At 57.6% G+C, this 19,501-nt stretch overlaps 1 protein-coding gene across 1 annotated transcript; it reads right to left on the reverse strand.

Annotated features, from left to right (window-relative positions):
- Positions 1-1,200: 1,200 nt before the first annotated feature.
- On the reverse strand, positions 1,201-18,032 carry LOC133362578 (EGF-containing fibulin-like extracellular matrix protein 2). Its single transcript, XM_061581515.1, has 11 exons — positions 17,649-18,032; positions 17,104-17,225; positions 14,612-14,657; positions 12,534-12,932; positions 7,322-7,444; positions 6,513-6,629; positions 6,075-6,194; positions 5,029-5,151; positions 4,202-4,328; positions 3,715-3,910; positions 1,201-3,440 (listed from the first exon to the last, which is right to left on the reverse strand). The coding sequence occupies exons 2-11, from the start codon at positions 17,200-17,202 to the stop codon at positions 3,279-3,281; spliced, it is 1,512 nt and encodes a 503-aa protein (XP_061437499.1). The 5' UTR covers positions 17,203-17,225; positions 17,649-18,032; the 3' UTR covers positions 1,201-3,278.
- Positions 18,033-19,501: the final 1,469 nt, after the last annotated feature.

A 19,501-nucleotide genomic window follows, 5' to 3' on the forward strand; every position in this document is an offset into this window, starting at 1 on the left:
TCGTCTGGCCAATTGGTGGTCTCATCCCGGTCACCAATTACTGCACACACATGTGTGCATGTTGAACTTCTTTCGCACCGTACATATCCAACCGTGCTCATCGGAGGTGCGGAATCGTTACATGAAGTAAGGGTTTTACTGAATTTGGCAAAACTCCAGGCATGAGATGTGAGAATCGCATAGTTATCCCTGCAACATTATCTGGTGATGCTGCTGTTGCGTTGGTGGTGGTGCATTCGCACCATTAACAACAACATTCAGCACATTCGTCTATAACAGGGGTGGGGAACGTCCGGCCCGCGGGCCGTGTAAGGCCCGCGAAATCATTTAGTCTCTGGCCCTGCCAAGGCAACCGCAGGCGGGACTCTAAATTCAATAAATCTAGGAGCAAACCTGCAAAAGCAGTTGCGAGTAGCAACATCATCAATAGCAGCTAACATCACACGCATCGCCAAAGAGAAGCAGTTCCAGCCATCGCATTAGGGGCGAGTTAATGAAATGTTTGACCAAATATAACGGGCTAATTTTTAAGTTGATAATTTTGTATGGCCCACGATTGCTGCTATAAATATCCAAATGTCCCTTGGCAGAAAAAGGTTCCCCGCCCCTGGTCTATAACAATACTGTGTGGTCTTAAAATGTGTCTTGACTAGGCGACGTGTCGGGCAATGGTCCTTCTTCACGGCGCACGCTTCTCTCTTGAGCACCGTGTGTGGGAGAGTGTGCCTCTTGGTGTGGCACTCGAAGCGATTTCAGCCACCACTCTGTGATATCTGCTTCTGCGGGTCATCCTGTAACTCAAGGTGATGGCGCTGCTTACCGACAGATTTCCCCGCGTGAACATTTGTCTGATTGGTAAACACGCGGAGAGCACGAGAGGGAATAACAGGTGCGAAATGACAAGAAAAATACAAGCTTTTAACACGTAGGTTTTCGCGACCCAAATATTATCCATAATAAAGGATTTTTGTTGTTAGATCGTGTATTTATAAATGTGTCGTTAAACCCGCCACCACCCAAATTGGCACGTTTTGTTAACGTGACAAACCTTACTAATTGGCTGCGTTTGGTGGTGGCGGGTCTAACGACACATTTATATTTACGAAATCTAACCCAAAAAATCCCTCTATAATGGATAAATACAAGCTCTCAATCTGGATCGTGAGTCGGTAATTCATCATATCAGACAACTACACGAGCTTAGGGTTTTAATTAGGTTTATTATAAACGTGCACTGGTTATGAACAACACGTGAGAAGTACAGATTAAAAAAAAAACTTTAACCGCATTCAGGCACCGTAGACCTATTGTTGTGTTCGTGGTCACGATGGCAGCGATGTGTTGAGACCCATGCCGATATCGAGATCTGCTCGCTGCGACGAGAGGGCTTCAGTGGAGATAACAGAGTGAGTTCGTATAGTGTTGACATTTAAAATCCGGGCTTTTGTCGGTTGCATAACAATAATACTACTCCACCACTCAAGGACACGCATTGCCATGTAGTTCTCCACTATTCCCGTACACAGTAATGGGATATCTTTCATCTTCTTCCCATGATTCGTCCCGAATTTCTTGTGGCTCGGAGGTGGAAAACCCAAGCCAAGGCGACCACGTTGGTGGTCACTGCTCGTGCAACCAGGATGACCGGCGTCTGTGTTCACAATTGTGGAGCTGCCATCATCATCATCAACAACAACAACAAGAATGCGCCAATAATAATTACAACCGTTCACACGCTAGCACGACGGGGCTAATTGAAACGCGGGCAACACTTAACATTTCACTTTGTGTGTGTGTGTTTTAGCGAGTTCCTAATAAATGAAAACCACGCAATGTACAGAGAAGCGAACGGACACAAAACGGTTAACGTTTAAGTTAGAGTTGGGATTTGTAACGATGGAGAAAGGGAGCGAGAAGACGAACGACGGATCTGGCGAGAGGGGGCGAGGCGACGCAAGGTGCTGTCCGCTTTACTGGCAGACGGCTCACGCTCAGCACCGCGAGGGGTCTACGCAGCGTCTCGTGGCGGACCGCGTGGCGGACCGCGTGGCTCGAGACGCTGGCAACGGATCAGCGGGCGTCTGCCACGGGCGCATGAGCAAAGGAAAGCCTTGAGCCGGGGACTTTGAACCGGGGCAAACGAGTCCACTGCACGGACTACTGGGGGGGGGGGGGGGAGGGGGGGCTCCAGGCCACGTTGGGCAGCATGAGTGGAATGAGCGACCTCCCACCGAGCGAACGTTGACTGGGGCCTCAAACTGCACTTTTTGTGGTTATTCTGGAATGGGGGGATTGACGCGAGGGGGCTTTCTGGTTTCGTGGTTCTGTCTGCAATTGAATCGTCCACTCACTATTCGATATAAAGACAAAGACCCCCCCCCCCCCGCCGCCATTTAGCACGGAGACACGAGGGGGTGGGTGGCCAGCACTGCACCCGGCCGCCTTTGTCTCTCTCATGGGCGATATGCTTACACACCGCACCGGGTACTCATTTTAGACTGAGTCGACGTAGGTGAGGCCCAAAACCGGTTCAGATAATCCTCACTGGTGTTGGTGGTCGTGAGCGGGAATCGAACTCGGGTGGATATAAACACACACATGCGCGTGCGTGACGAGTCATCGCGTTGCGCTGGGGACGAAGCGTCTCACTCAGACAACACCGTGTCCACAACCACCGCCGAGGGAGAGCATGGGGGAGCAGCAGAGAGAGGGAACGCGAGAGATTGAGGAGAGAAGGCAGGTAGTGAGGGCTGACGCGACGACTTGGGAAGGGCTTCACCCAGCAGTGGATTGATGATGGCTGATGACGACATTGAAAACATAAGGAGGGATTGGAGAGGGGTGGAGAGAGAGAGAGTGACATTGAGTTTTTAGGTCATAATGGAGATGTAACGTGAGAGAGAGAGAGAGGGGTAAGGGAGAGTGAAAGAAAGTCTCCCTTGGGTGCTCGCTGACTTTAACACGAGAGAGCTAAGGAAGAGTTAACGAGAGAGGTCGACACGGAGCAATACGTTCGCGAGAGAGCTGTGTCACGAGAGTTAGAGATAAGGGAGATAGGGAGAGACACAGAGATGTTGATCAGAAGTGGCACTCGGTGACTGTCGAGCGAGAGTGAGAGAGAGGTAAGGGAGAGGGAGGGAAAGAGGAAGGGAGGTAGGGAGGGAGGGGGGGATCAGAAGGGGTGCTCGGTGACTGTCGAGCGAGAGTGAGAGAGAGGTAAGGGAGAGGGAGGGAAAGAGGGAGGGAGGTAGGGAGGGAGGGAGGGAGGGAGGGGGGGATCAGAATGGGTGCTCGGTGACGAAGATGCTCAGGCGGATGATGGAGCTGCCGCGCGTGCCGGCCGCCGGGTTGATGGTCAACATCTCGAGGTCCAGCACGAGGTCGCGGGGCCCCGTCACCGGGCGCGTCAGCACCAGCATCGCGCTCGCAGAGCCGATTTGCTGTGAAGCATCAACATCAACATCATCATCCCCAGCGGCGTCATCATCATCCATCCCTTCCCCATCATCAGATCACACAGCATCGCATCCTTCTGTCACGTCGTTTTGTATCGCGGCCCCGCGCGTCATCGCGTCCAGTTGTGTTGCGCTGTCGCATCGTGTCCTCGTTGAGTCACATCGTGGTGTCGCATCGTGTCGCAGTCGCGTGTCATCCTGTTGTGTCGTCACTGCAGCGTCGTAGCGTCGTGTCGCGGCGTCACCGCCGTGTCGTTACCCGCATGAGGAAGTGGCCCGCGTCGTCGCCGGCGGCGATGCGGAAGGTGTAGAAGGCGCCCGGGTACTGCGCCGTCGCCTGCATCTGGAAGACGTCGGAGGGAGCGGTGCGGCCGGCCTGCATCTGCATCGCCTTGTGCAGCACGATGTAGGGCTCCTCGCGGCACGCCGGGATCTCGCCGGGGCACACGCAGCGGCTACGGCGAGAGACACGTGCAGGGTCGTAGTGCAGGACTATAGTGCATGGCTGTATTGCAGGGTGGCGGTGCATAGTGCAGGGTGGCGGTGCATAGTGCAGGGTGGCGGTGCACAGTGCAGGGTGCAAGACTATAGTGCATGGCTGTATTGTAGGGTGGCGGTGCACAGTGCAGGGTGCAGGACTATAGTGCATGGCTGTATTGCAGGGTGGTGGTGCACAGTGCAGGGTGGCGGTGCACAGTGCAGGGTGGCGGTGCACAGTGCAGGGTGGAACACTCCGCCCGTCTCACTTGTCCCCGATGAGCGTGTAGGGCGCGCTGCAGGTGATCCGCGGGAGGCAGCGGTGGCTGCCCTGCACGTTGAAGCAGCTCGCGCCCTCGGGGCACCCGTGGCTGCCCTCCTCGCACTCATCCACGTCTAGCGGGGGAGCAGGGTAGGGGAGCAGGTGGGGGGGGGGGGGGGGAGCGGGGCAAGAGAGCAGACAGGGTGAAAGGTCAAAGCAACGCTCTCCCTGCTGCAGTACGGTCATTGTTACTGCTAAGCGGTCTATGTGAGTGGTTATTGGTGCAGTGCTCGGTCGGCATGGTGTGGTGCTCAGCGTGATGCGTGCTGTGGTTTTCGGTGTGATGCATGGTGTGGTGCATGGTGTGGTGCATGGTGCGGTACTCGGTATGATGCATGGTGTGGTGCATGGTGTGGTGCATGGTGTGATGCATGGTGTGGTGCACGGTGTGGTGCTCGGTATGATGCATGGTGTGGTGCATGGTGTGGTGCACGGTGTGGTGCTCGGTATGATGCATGGTGTGATGCATGGTGTGGTGCACGGTGTGGTGCTCGGTATGATGCATGGTGTGATGCATGGTGTGGTGCACGGTGTCGTGCTCGGTATGATGCATGGTGTGGTGCATGGTGTGGTGCACGGTGTGGTGCTCGGTATGATGCATGGTGTGGTGCATGGTGTGGTGCACGGTGTGGTGCTCGGTATGATGCATGGTGTGGTGCATGGTGTGGTGCACGGTGTGGTGCTCGGTGTGATGCATGGTGTGATGCATGGTGTGATGCATGGTGTGATGCATGGTGTGATGCATGGTGTGATGCATGGTGCGGCGCGCATTACCGCGGCAGCTGCGCGTGTCGCTCTGCAGGCGGTAGCCATGTGGGCACGAGCAGGCGTAGCTGCCCGCGTGGTTCTCACAGCGGAACTGGCACAGGTACTGCGAGAATGCACACTCGTCCACGTCTGCCGTGGGGGTACGCGGGGGAGCAGGGGGTCACAAGTGGGGTATGGGGAAGGGCGGTTCAGAGGGGACCCCACGGGAGGGTATGGAGGAGAGGCATTCACGGGCAAAGCAGGTTCACGTGGGGGTACGGAGGGAAGGGGATAGAGGCAGAGATCAATGGGGGATGTACGAGTTTTTGGGACACGGGTTTATTGTGGAGAGGGAGCGGGGGCAGGTAGGGAAGGGGATACATAGAACCATGGGGGCTGTAGGGGTTCAGTGGACACAGGGGTGTTGGGGGGACAGGAGTTTCACGGAGACACGGGGGATCACTGGGATATAAGTCAAATTGTGGACCCAGATTATTTAGAGGGCTTTGCTCAGATGATCAGACATACCACGTGATGATGATGATCATCACTAGTATCACCACCACAACATTAAAATCACTCTCGTGTGAGTGTTCGATATTCTCTTCTTCAACCATCGAAGAGTCGCAATGCCCACCAATCATCATCTATCACTCATACCACCATCATCGTCATCGCCAACAGTCACAATACAATCATCTTTACTGCTGTCATTATGATCATTACTATAATCATCAATACTTTTAATCCCATCATCACTGCGATCAGCAACTCCATCGACCCCCTGGATACGCTTGCAAACCAGACGTTGAATCCAGGGAATTTCCAGGTGATGTATTTTAATGAAAACAATTAGTAAACATACTTTTTTTTTAATTCACCAGGAGAGTGTGAGCCTGAAGATTCGCGTTCAAGAGGGTCCTGCTACACTGGGATATTTTGTTTGTACCAACGCCATTAGTGACGAGAGTTTGGCTTCGCGCCAGAAGCAAGCGGATTAAACAAAAAAAAACCACCATGCGCACAAAGCTCCACAAAGATGGATTCAAGAATTCCGCTGCATGACCTCTCACCTCGGCATGACCTCTGGTCCCCGTCCAGCTCGAAGCCGCTGTCACAGCGGCACAGGAAGGAGCCGTAGAGGTTGAGGCAGTTCTGCGAGCAGGGGCGCTCCACCTCGCACTCGTCCAGGTCTGCAAGGTCAACCAAGGTGACCAACACACGGCGTGCACCATATGAGGTCAACTATGTTGGGGGGGGGATGGGGTCACCCAAGGGTGGCAACAATGCAGGGGTCAATCACTTTGCGTCCACGATGGCATGTGGGCGTGTGAGGCTGTGGTACCTGCGCAGGTGTGTGGTCGTGGTACCCTGTACAGGTGTATGGCACCTGTACAGGTGTATGGTACCCGTGCAGGTGTGTGGCATTCTGTACAGGTGTATGGTACCTGTACAGGTGTGTGGTCGTGGTGCTGTGCAGGTGTGTGGTATCCTGTACAGGTGTATGGTACCTGTGCAGGTGCGGTTGTCGGCCGCGAGGCTGAACCCGATGCTGCATGCGCAGCGGAACGAGCCGGGCGAGTTGAGGCACTGGTGGGAGCAGAGGCCCAAGCGACACTCATCCACGTCTGTGCGGGCAGGGGTCGGGGGGGGGGTAGAGATGGGATCAAGCACCCGCTCTTAACCCAGACCCTGGGTCCCAGTCGCAAACCCCAGTCCTAGTCTTGGCCCTGCTTGCAATCTGTATCAGCAGCAGCAGCCATGATCAATCCACTGCTGGATGAAGCCCGTTGCCACCTCTCACCGCGCTCTGAATCCCGGTGCAAAATGCGGGCTCCCAGACCCCCATTGCCAGTCCAGACTCAGACACCAGCCCGAGATGCCAATACCATTGAGCAGTCCTAATCCAAACCTAGGCCCCCCTCCCCCACCGGGCATACCCCCCCCACCCAGTGCCGGATTAAGCTAGTGCAGGGCCTGTATCATGATGTTATAAAGGGGCCCTAAAAAAGACATAAATATTAAAACACAATTTTTTGACTTGCATAGTAAAGTTGTTGTATGTTTTCATTCGCTATACAGCCAGATAATACGACAAATCGCTAACCTTAAACACCCAGTCGTTCGTAAAAGTTTAAGGCAGCATAGTACTATAGTAATATAGCAAGTGCAGAATCACTGAACCGGAATTGATAGCTTGAAAGCATTTAGCGCGGGGCCCTTGAAAGTGCGGGACCCGTAGCATCACGTGTAGCTACTTTTACTACTGCTACTACGATAATCCGACACTGCCCCAACCCCGACCCCACGTGGTACTCACCCACGCACTGCGCGCCCAGCAGCGTGAAGCCATCCGGGCAGCGGCAGCTGTGGCTGCCCGCCTCGTTCACGCACCGCTGGCCGGCGCGGCAGCGGTGCGAGCCGCGGGCACACTCGTCCACGTCTACACGGGGTGGGGGGAGACAACGCGGGCGGAGACACACGCAGGAGTGAGACACACGGAGACACGAGGGAGACACACGTAGGAGACACACGGAGACACGAGGGAGACACACGTAGGAGACACGGGGAAGACGCGCGGAGAACACGGGACACACACGGGCGTGAGACACACGGAGATACGGGACACACGCAGGAGTGAGACACACGGAGACACGAGGGAGACACACGTAGGAGGCACGGGGGAGACGCGCGGAGAACACGAGACACGGGACACACACAGGTGTGAGACACACGGAGACACGAGGGAGACACACGTAGGAGACACGGGGAAGACGCGCGGAGAACACGAGACACGGGACACACACAGGTGTGAGACACACGGAGACACGAGGGAGACACACGTAGGAGACACGGGGGAGACGCACGGAGAACACGGGACACACACAGGCGTGAGACACACGGAGACACGGACACACACAGGTGTGAGACACACGGAGACACGGACACACACAGGTGTGAGACACACAGAGACACGGACACACACAGGCGTGAGACACACGGAGACACGGACACACACAGGTGTGAGACACACGGAGACACGAGGGAGACACACGTAGGAGACACGGGGGAGACGCACGGAGAACACGGGACACACACAGGCGTGAGACACACGGAGACACGGACACACACAGGTGTGAGACACACGGAGACACGGACACACACAGGCGTGAGACACACAGAGACACGGACACACACAGGCGTGAGACACACGGAGACACGGACACACACAGGTGTGAGACACACGGAGACACGGGACACACACAGGTGTGAGACACACGGAGACACGGGACACACACAGGTGTGAGACACACGGAGACACGGACACACACAGGTGTGAGACACACGGAGACACGGGACACACACAGGTGTGAGACACACGGAGACACGGACACACACAGGCGTGAGACACACAGAGACACGGACACACACAGGCGTGAGACACACGGAGACACGGACACACACAGGTGTGAGACACACGGAGACACGGGACACACACAGGTGTGAGACACACGGAGACACGGGACACACACAGGTGTGAGACACACGGAGACACGGACACACACAGGTGTGAGACACACGGAGACACGGGACACACACAGGTGTGAGACACACGGAGACACGGACACACACAGGTGTGAGACACACGGAGACACGGGACACACACAGGTGTGAGACACACGGAGACACGAGGGAGACACATGTAGGAGACACGGGGGAGACGCACGGAGAACACGGGACACACACAGGCGTGAGACACACGGAGACACGGACACACACAGGTGTGAGACACACGGAGACACGGGACACACACAGGTGTGAGACACACAGAGACACGGGACACACACAGGTGTGAGACACACAGAGACACGGGACACACACAGGTGTGAGACACACAGAGACACGGGACACACACAGGTGTGAGACACACAGAGACACGGGACACACACAGGTGTGAGACACACAGAGACACGGGACACACACAGGTGTGAGACACACAGGAGACACGGGACACACACAGGTGTGAGACACACAGAGACACGGGACACACACAGGTGTGAGACACACAGAGACACGGGACACACACAGGTGTGAGACACACAGAGACACGGGACACACACAGGTGTGAGACACACAGAGACACGGGACACACACAGGTGTGAGGCACACAGAGACACGGGACACACACAGGTGTGAGACACACAGAGACACGGGACACACACAGGTGTGAGACACACAGAGACACGGGACACACACAGGTGTGAGACACACAGAGACACGGGACACACACAGGTGTGAGACACACAGAGACACGGGACACACACAGGTGTGAGACACACAGAGACACGGGACACACACAGGTGTGAGACACACAGATACACGGGACACACACAGGTGTGAGACACACAGAGACACGGGACACACACAGGTGTGAGACACACAGAGACACGGGACACACACAGGTGTGAGACACACAGAAACACGGGACACACACAGGTGTGAGACACACAGAGACACGGGACACACACAGGTGTGAAACACACAGAGACACGGGACACACACAGGTGTGAGACACACAGAGACACGGGACACACACAGGTGTGAGACACGCAGAGACACGGGACACACACAGGTGTGAGACACACAGAGACACGGGACACACACAGGTGTGAGACACACAGAGACACGGGACACACACAGGTGTGAGACACACAGAGACACGGGACACACACAGGTGTGAGACACACAGAGACACGGGACACACACAGGTGTAAGACACACAGAGACACGGGACACACACAGGTGTGAGACACACAGAGACACGGGACACACACAGGTGTGAAACACACAGAGACACGGGACACACACAGGCGTGAGACACACAGAGACACGGGACACACACAGGCGTGAGACACACAGAGACACGGGACACACACAGGCGTGAGACACACAGAGACACGGGACACACACAGGTGTGAGACACACAGAGACACGGGACACACACAGGTGTGAGACACACGGAGACACAGAACACACACAGGTGTGAGACACACAGAGACACGGGACACACACAGGTGTGAGACACACGGAGACACGGGACACACACAGGTGTGAAACACACAGAGACACGGGACACACACAGGTGTGAGACACACAGAGACACGGGACACACACAGGTGTGAGACACACAGAGACACGGGACACACACAGGCGTGAGACACACAGAGACACGGGACACACACAGGCGTGAGACACACAGAGACACGGGACACACACAGGCGTGAGACACACAGAGACACGGGACACACACAGGCGTGAGACACACAGAGACACGGGACACACACAGGCGTGAGACACACAGAGACACGGGACACACACAGGCGTGATACACAGGGAGACACGGGACACACACAGGTGCGAGACACACGGAGGCGCAAGGGAGACAACAATGGGGAAACACATTGTAGATATACCGGGAGACACACAGTCTTGCCAACTTCTTAAAGCGGAAAATCGCTAAACAACACAAGCGTTCTCGTGTAATCAAACATGATTATTAATTTATATTATGTTAGTTTTCCCAGGAGCGCCTCGCCGAGTTGCAGGAGGGTCCCGCCAAGCGATCGCAGTCAGGGAGCTGCTGCTGCTGCTGAGCGTGAGATCCCAAATGAGTAATTTGCAGGTAATTTTTCTAAATTGGGATGTTTCGGTTGATACCGATTACATTGTGCGTGCGTGTTTAACTTTGGGAGGAGGCTAGAGAACCCGGAGGGAATGCACGCATAACAGGGGGGATAGAGCATGCACACTCCTCCACACGGAGAGGCGTCCGAGTTGAGACTAGAACCCAGGGGCGTGTTGCCTTGAGGCACGACGCACGGAGCCACTAACACCCCTGGCGGCCCTGGCACCAGTCACGTGACAACCACCACGACGCATCACGCGCAGGGAAAAGGAAAACCGAGATCTATGACCCGGGTAGGGGGAGTGAGCAGGGCGCAGCGGGGAGGGAGGAGGGGTAAGGTGGAGGAGGGGGATCGAGAGGAGGGGTAAGGTGGAGGAGGGGTAAGGTGGAGGAGGGGTAAGGTGGAGGAGGGGTAAGGTGGAGGAGGGGTAAGGTGGAGGAGGGGGATGGAGAGGAGGGGTGAGGTGGAGGAGGGGTTAAGGTGGAGGAGGGGTAAGGTGGAGGAGGGGTAAGGTGGAGGAGGGGTAAGGGGGAGGAGGGGTAAGGAGGAGTAGGGGGATGGAGAGGAGGGGTAAGGTGGAGGACTGGTAAGGTGGAGGAGGGGTAAGGTGGAGGAGGGGGATGGAGAGGAGGGGTGAGGTGGAGGAGGGGTTAAGGTGGAGGAGGGGTAAGGTGGAGGAGGGGTAAGGAGGAGTAGGGGGATGGAGAGGAGGGGTAAGGTGGAGGACTGGTAAGGTGGAGGAGGGGTAAGGTGGAGGAGGGGGATGGAGAGGAGGGGTGAGGTGGAGGAGGGGTAAGGTGGAGGAGGGGTAAGGTGGAGGAGGGGGATGGAGAGGAGGGGTAAGGTGGAGGAGGGGTAAGGTGGAGGAGGGGGATGGAGAGGAGGGGTAAGGTGGAGGAGGGGTAAGGTGGAGGAGGGGTAAGGTGGAGGAGGGGTAAGGTGGAGGAGGGGTAAGGTGGAGGAGGGGGATGGAGAGGAGGGGTGAGGTGGAGGAGGGGTTAAGGTGGAGGAGGGGTAAGGTGGAGGAGGGGTAAGGTGGAGGAGGGGTAAGGGGGAGGAGGGGTAAGGAGGAGTAGGGGGATGGAGAGGAGGGGTAAGGTGGAGGACTGGTAAGGTGGAGGAGGGGTAAGGTGGAGGAGGGGGATGGAGAGGAGGGGTGAGGTGGAGGAGGGGTTAAGGTGGAGGAGGGGTAAGGTGGAGGAGGGGTAAGGAGGAGTAGGGGGATGGAGAGGAGGGGTAAGGTGGAGGACTGGTAAGGGGGAGGAGGGGTGAGGGGGAGGAGGGGGATGGAGAGGAGGGGTGAGGTGGAGGAGGGGTAAGGTGGAGGAGGGGTAAGGTGGAGGAGGGGGATGGAGAGGAGGGGTAAGGTGGAGGAGGGGTAAGGTGGAGGAGGGGGAAGGTGGAGGAGGGGGATGGAGAGGAGGGGTAAGGTGGAGGAGGGGTAAGGTGGAGGAGGGGTAAGGTGGAGGAGGGGGATGGAGAGGAGGGGTAAGGTGGAGGACTGGTAAGGTGGAGGAGGGGGATGGAGAGGAGGGGTAAGGTGGAGGAGGGGGATCGAGAGGAGGGGTAAGGTGGAGGAGGGGGATTGAGAAGAGGGGTTAAGGTGGAGGAGGGGTAAGGTGGAGGAGGGGTAAGGTGGAGTAGGGGGATGGAGAGGAGGGGTCAGGTGGAGGAGGGGTAAGGTGGAGGAGGGGTAAGGTGGAGTAGGGGGATTGAGAAGAGGGGTAAGGTGGAGGAGGGGGATTGAGAGGAGGGAACCGGGTGGAGGAGAGGAGTGGAGTCCGTGAGGGAGGAGAGAAGAAAGCTGCTCGAGGTGGTGGTGGTGGGGGGGGGGGGGGGCCTCACCCACACAGCGCCCGGCAGAGTCTCCCTCGTACCCCGGCGAGCAGACCACGTGGGGCGCCCTCACCGGGGGGTCCGCGTAGGGGCCCTGGGCTCGGGGGGCCGGGGGGCCGGGGGGCGGCTCGACCAGCTCCCCCGCGCTGAACGCCAACCGCTCCAGCGCGGGCAGCGCCGCGGGGGGACGGAGAACCGAAGGGGGCCCGGTGGAGGTCCCCTGGGTTCGCGGGGGTGCCGCGGGGGGCTGCGTCCCCCTGTGGGCGTCCTGGGCGGCCCCACCTTCCTCGGTGCCCACCGTGAAGATGAGCGTGGCGGAGTGCGGCAGGCAGAGGTAGCCCCCGAAGTTGTTGACGCAGCGCAGGCCGCCCTTGCACGCGTCGGCGATCGTCAGGCACTCGTCTATGTCTGCGGACGCGGAGTTCGGGGTCAGGGCCGCGGTATCTCGGGGTTCGGGGTCAGGGTCGCGGTATCTCGGGGTGAGAGGTCAGGGCCGCGGTATCTCGGGGTGAGGGGTCAGGGCCGCGGTATCTCGGGGTTCGGGGTCAGGGCCGCGGTATCTCGGGGTTCGGGGTCAGGGCCGCGGTATCTCGGGGTTCGGGGTCAGGGCCGCGGTATCTCGGGGTGAGGGGTCAGGGCCGCGGTATCTCGGGGTGAGGGGTCAGGGCCGCGGTATCTCGGGGTTCGGGGTCAGGGCCGCGGTATCTCGGGGTGAGGGGTCAGGGCCGCGGTATCTCGGGGTGAGGGGTCAGGGCCGCGGTATCTCGGGGTGAGGGGTCAGGGCCGCGGTATCTCGGGGTTCGGGGTCAGGGCCGCGGTATCTCGGGGTGAGGAGTCAGGGCCGCGGTATCTCGGGGTTCGGGGTCAGGGCCGCGGTATCTCGGGGTGAGGGGTCAGGGCCGCGGTATCTCGGGGTGAGGGGTCAGGGCCGCGGTATCTCGGGGTTCGGGGTCAGGGCCGCGGTATCTCGGGGTTCGGGGTCAGGGCCGCGGTATCTCGGGTGAGGGGTCAGGGCCGCGGTATCTCGGGGTGAGGGGTCAGGGCCGCGGTATCTCGGGGTGAGGGGTCAGGGCCGCGGTATCTCGGGGTGAGGGGTCAGGGCCGCGGTATCTCGGGGTGAGGGGTCAGGGCCGCGGTATCTCGGGGTGAGGGGTCAGGGCCGCGGTATCTCGGGGTGAGGGGTCAGGGCCGCGGTATCTCGGGGTTCGGGGTCAGGGCCGCGGTATCTCGGGGTGAGGGGTCAGGGCCGCGGTATCTCGGGGTGAGGGGTCAGGGCCGCGGTATCTCGGGGTGAGGGGTCAGGGCCGCGGTATCTCGGGGTTCGGGGTCAGGGCCGCGGTATCTCGGGGTGAGGGGTCAGGGCCGCGGTATCTCGGGGTTCGGGGTCAGGGCCGCGGTATCTCGGGGTGAGGGGTCAGGGCCGCGGTATCTCGGGGTGAGGGGTCAGGGCCGCGGTATCTCGGGGTGAGGGGTCAGGGCCGCGGTATCTCGGGGTGAGGGGGGGGGCGGTGGACGGGCGGCGTGGATACCGTGCAGGAGAAATGTTGAATGCGCGCCGGCAACTTCGGCGCCACGTTGCGACGGCAAAGCACACCGATACACAACGTGAATCGCGCGACTTATTGTCTACAGGGTGTACACGTGCCGATCTCTTGTGTATTGCGGACTCGGTGACCTGGGCTGGTGGTGGGACCGGTGGGTCTTTTTTGGTTCGGGGGTCGCCATACCAAAAGAGGTTTAAAACCTCTGAGTTAGGGGCGTATCGTTATTATCGTCGTCGTCGTCGTCGTGATTAGCAGTGGCAGCTGCACAACGAATATATTCACCTTCATCGAAACTCACAGCCGGCATCACCAATACTGTAGGTACGAACAGTATCAGCGGCATAACCAGCAGTAACATCATCACGTAATCGTCACCATCATCATTATAACTAGCATCGAAGTCCCCAACAACATTATCGTCATCGCCAACAGCAACAGCAACATCATCATCAACCATCACCACCATGATCATGGTCAAAACACACATCATCATTTAGCACCACGATCATCATCGGAACCATCATCACCCCTGCCACCTCTCACCTCTGCACTGCTCAATCTCGCTGTCCCAGGTGTATCCCTCGGGGCACTGCGGGAAGAGAGAGGGGGGGGGGGGTGCGAGGAAGGGAAGATGGGGGATGAGCGGGAGGGGTCCGGGAAACCGCCGGTCCCCGTATTTTATTTTGCTCTATGCGGGATTGGTGGATCACGCGCAGATCAAATCACCCGCGAACGCGCCCAATCACCTCCGGATCTCGGGCGCTCAGCGGGGTTTCGCCTGATTCGTGCTCGCATGGGAGTTTGCCTGGGAATACCTCGTGTTGGAGGCGAGGTGGTCAGGAGATGGCAGTAAAGCAAAACAGATTATTGATTCTATCTGTGCGGGGCTTTGAGTTTAATTGAATCGGCCAAACATCCCCATGTAGCAGGACCCTCCTGAAGAGAGTTTTGGGTTTTCGCGGATACATAACAGATTAAGGCGCAGCCCTGCAAGTGCTCACTGAGGCCACTGCTGGCGGAAAGGATTCCACTGGAGAGCACTCTGGAGGGAACCACTCGTGGCTAATTTTGGCCTACTCTTCCACGCTGGCCAGACGGCGTGGAAGAAGTGGAAGTACCCACACTTTACCCCACCGCTCGCGACCTGTCCATCGTAGACATAGCGTGGTGGGCCCATGTGGGGTGGACGGGGGCCCAGCGAGCGAACAGGGGGGGTGCGAGAAGGATTTGAGAAACTCGCCCCATTGGTTGAACTCCCGCGTCGAGCGATCGAATGGAGCCGGCGCCTTAGGGATTTACATTCCGGTGCGATAATAATTATACACAACGTGGCATGCGCACAGTTATTATTTACTTATCATCAGCAGCATCGTCAGCATCCTCATGCTAGAGCTATCAAAACGTTCCATCGGCGAGTTCGTGAAAACAACAGCACGCGTGGAGGCACACGGGGTTCCCGGGGGGACGGGGTCACGGTCCAGGGTCACGGCGGCGTCAAGGCTTTGTGTGTGAAGCTTGGGAGGGCCGCGACAATAGTTAATGAATGTGAATAATCACGTATGTATTCACGTGTGGATGCATGTTTAACTTATTTCACACCGTACGTAGCCAACCGCGCGAATCGGAGGTGCGGGCCAGGGAGAACAAACTAAACACACAAAGCAGTTCTCACGAAATGAGTGGAATAATGATGATCAGATGGTGATGATGATGATGAATTATCATCATCTCAAATCGTTCCACGTCGCCACGCAGTGTTCGTTCTCTCGGACAGAGAGGGAGGGAAGACGACTCAGAGGCGCCAGGAGGAGGAACCACGCGGTGGTTTGCCGGTGCTTCCAAACAATTGCCCAAGCTCTGCCGTCCTCTATAAATGAAGATGTTTTCCGCCAACTAAGCGAGCGTTTATACAAGTGGGAGGGCGGGTGCTCCGGTTTCCCCCACCCACGTGTACAGCACAATAAACACAACTCACCATTCATTGCCTTGGAAACATGTGAAAATAAAAACCCAATGCAGCAGCAGCAGCGACAGCAGCAGCAGCAGTGACAGAACCCTCCTGAACATGAGTTAAGCGACTCAGCGTGGCTCTCCTAAGTAAATAGTCAAATTAATTAAATATTAATTACGATTATTGATTAGTATTATGATTCCTAGCCGTGAAGTTTCTTGGCTAATCTTAATTACTTTTTTCTCTTAACGGTGTCTTTACCCTGCGCAGTGTTCTCTAATCCACGTGATCTTAAAAACGCAAAGTAAATATGAATAACGATTTGTATTTTTTTTGTCTTATTACAATTATGATTCCTAGCCGTGCCGTGTCTTGCCCAATCTCAATTACTTTTTGTTGTTAGCGGTATCTCGACTCTGTGCCTGCTCTCGGATCCACGTGCTCCTCCTCCTCTCTCTGTCTCTCGTGTTCACCTTCTGAGCGCTCGCTCGTCACCGTGGCGTGCGCGATGACCACCACCACCGCCGCCACGTGACTTTCTTTCGTGTTGTGCGCGTTGCATTTAGCGCCACATCGCGTGGATTTATAGTGTTTATTTGTTTGCTGGTGACTGAATTTCATATCGGAATCGCCTCCAGTGCTGTTGCTGCTGGCGGCAATAAAAGTTGTTTAAAAGTCAAGTCTGTCTCTCAGTGGAACCCCGCAGGGCACGCCCCGCGATTGGCGAGTGATGCCCGCGTCTCAGCTCCGCGTCTCAGCAGGGAGCCGTTCGCGCTCAGGGAACGTTCCCTCTCGCCCGAGGACAAGTCGCACAGATGTAATCGATTGGTAGCGTTTGACGCGAGCCTAATCGTCAATTCGAATCGATGATTCTTGACGCGCGCGGTCAACGCTCAACTCGAAGTGTCTCGAACATCTACTTTCACGGCACGAAGCTAGTGCGAGGAAATTCCACAGCCCCGTGGCGGGAGCCAGTACATTCATCGGCTGGCTACTCAGTACCTCCCCAGAAAGTGGTACGAATTTTACCGACCCCGGAAGGATGATTGTATAGCGGTTGGGCGAGCGGCGAGGCGCGACTTACCGGTGAACCCAGTGGGTCCTGGGCTCGAACCCGGACCCCAGACGCCATGAGCAGCAGCAGCAGCAGCGGACACCACGAGGCGAGCAGCGGATGGAGCATGGCTTCAAGAGGGAGACGACAGCCTGGGGAGGTGAGGAGAGATGAAGATGCGAGTGAGTGTGCGTGTGGTGACGGCAGTTGCCCCTACAGTCTGTTAAGGCTACATGGGGGATCTTTGTCTTTCGGGTTCAATTCCAGCTCATGGCAAACGCCAGTGATGATTATCTGAACCGGTCCTGAGCCTCCCCTGGATCGATTCAGCCTCAAATGAGTACCTGGTGCGATGTGTAAACATCGCCACGAGGGATATAAAGGCGGCCGGGCGTGGTGTTGGCCACCCATCCCCTCGTGTGCCGTGCCGGCCTTCATAGGTGCTCGCTAACAGCACTTTCCCTACAGTCTGTTAAGGCTACATGGGGGATCTTTGTGAGGTCAGTGGGTGTGTGGGGAGAAATTATTGAAAGATAATGGGTGAGGTGCTTGGGAGATGAGGAAGAGGCACTTACCTGGGATATGACGAGGTGAGGATGACGTTCTCCTGCTGGTGCCGCTATTCGAGTTTAATTCGATCTCTGCGTCTCCCCTCCCTGCTCTCCTCCAACTCTCCCTGCTTCTCCCCTGCCACTCGTCTCTGTCACTCTCTCCACTGCCTCTCGTCTCTGTCACTCTCTCCCCTGCCTCTTCTCTGCCTCTCGTCTCTGTCTCTCTCCTGCCTCTCGTCTCTGTCACTATCTCCCCTGCCTCTCGTCTCCTGCCTCTCTCCCCTGCCTCTCTCTCCACTGCCTCTCGTCTCTGTCACTCTCTCCACTGCCCGCGCTCTCCGCCTGGCGCTCACTCCGCGTTGTGCCGTGCGAGCGAGGGGAGTCGCGAATTAGAGTCCAGGAAAGGAGGGAGGGGAGCGAGAGAGGAAGAGGGGAGGAGATGGGGTGGAGGGGAGGGGGGAGGAAGAGAGGAGAGGGAGGAAGATGAGAGAAGGCAGCAGAGGGGAGGGAGACGGTGGGGTGGGGGGGTGTTGGGGGGGCAGTTGATGGTGAAGTGGTGCGGGGTGGAGGCGGGCAGGGGTTTCGGGGTGTTTGAGTGCGTGGGGGAGAGGGGGGGGGTCTCTGTGAGTCTCTCTGTGTGTGTGTGCTGCTGAGTGTGTGAGTGAGTGCACGAGTGAGTGTGTGTGAGCGAGCTACAGAACTTGCTAACCGCTGTGCCACCCGGGGAGCGGTGGTGCAGAGGTTAGCGCGCTGCGCTACGAGCCCGGCTACCCGAGTTCGATTCCTGCTCACGACCAATAACAGTGACGACCATTTTAACTGGTCCTGGGCCTCCCTTAGGTCGACTCAGCCTAAAAAATAGTACCTGATACGGGTGTGTAAACATCGCCACTGGAGAGACAAAGGCGGCCGGGCGTGTGCCGTGCCGGCCTTCATAGGTGCTCGCTAACAGCACTTGCCCCAACAGTATGTATGTGAAGGCTAGACGGGGGATCTTTATCTTTGTGTGTAGGTATGTGTGTTAATCCCCCCCCTCCTCGACTATAATCAACTCATTCTACACCCAGCCCCGCTCCCGAGCGCTGGGCACGCGGCAATTAAAGCGTGAGCTCATTAAGCAGACTGCGCAATGAATGCCCGGAGGAAAAGGGGGGGGGGAGAAGGAGGGAGGGGAGGGGGTGATGGGGGGGGGTCTCCACCCGTGAGCAACACGTGCGTTGTGCAGTCCCCCCCCCACCCCCCACCTTCTTTAGAGTCCCCCACCCCACAAGGCTATCTCTGTGTCTCTGTGTCTGCATTCCTCGTGTGGACGTGTCCCCCCCCCCCACGTCTTCGTGTCCTCGTGGTCACCCCGTGTCGATCTCCCTGTCTCCGTGTCTCTCCGTGTCTCTCCGTGTCTCTATGTCTATGCGCATCTCTCTCGTCACGTCTCCCTGCGGCCGTCTCCGCGTCTCTCCTGGGGGGCCCCTTCTTGCTATTGAGACGACTCTGCGGGGGGGATGGGGGAGCGGGGGGGGGGGGCGGGGGGGCGGACCCGCGCACAATCGCCTCCTTGTGGCCGCGTTGTGCCCCCCACGGCGCAAGCGGAACAATCAAAGTGGTCACCCCCCCCCCCTGCCCCAAACCTTGGACAACAAAAAACACAAAATCGAGACAAAACGAACCCTCCCGCCCCCCTGCTCCCCCGCTCCCTCCGCCACCCGCCTGTACCCCGCTCCCCGCCCCCCCATCCTCACAACCATCACCACCACGACCACCACTGCTACCATCAGTAGCATCACTCCAAAAGGCAGAGAGAGATCCCCTCGTATAGCCTGAACAGACTGTTGGAACTCACTATTAGCGAGCACCGATGAAGGCCGGTCGACGAGAGGGTG

Source organism: Lethenteron reissneri, chromosome 8 (genome assembly GCF_015708825.2).
Source record: "Lethenteron reissneri isolate LAM-NWPU_2019-01 chromosome 8, ASM1570882v1, whole genome shotgun sequence".
NCBI lineage: Eukaryota > Metazoa > Chordata > Hyperoartia > Petromyzontiformes > Petromyzontidae > Lethenteron > Lethenteron reissneri.

What these genes read in the sequence shown, in the direction of transcription:
- LOC133362578 (XM_061581515.1), bottom strand. Translation starts at nt 17,202, where the DNA reads ATGCTCCATCCGCTGCTCGCCTCGTGGTGTCCGCTGCTGCTGCTGCTG. An exon ending in CGAGATTGAGCAGTGCAGAG is followed by an intron (nt 12,933 to 14,611) that starts GTGAGAGGTGGC and finishes CCGCGTCCGCAG; the next exon opens with ACATAGACGAGTGCCTGACG. An exon ending in GCTGGGCGCGCAGTGCGTGG is followed by an intron (nt 6,630 to 7,321) that starts GTGAGTACCACG and finishes CTGCCCGCACAG; the next exon opens with ACGTGGATGAGTGTCGCTTG.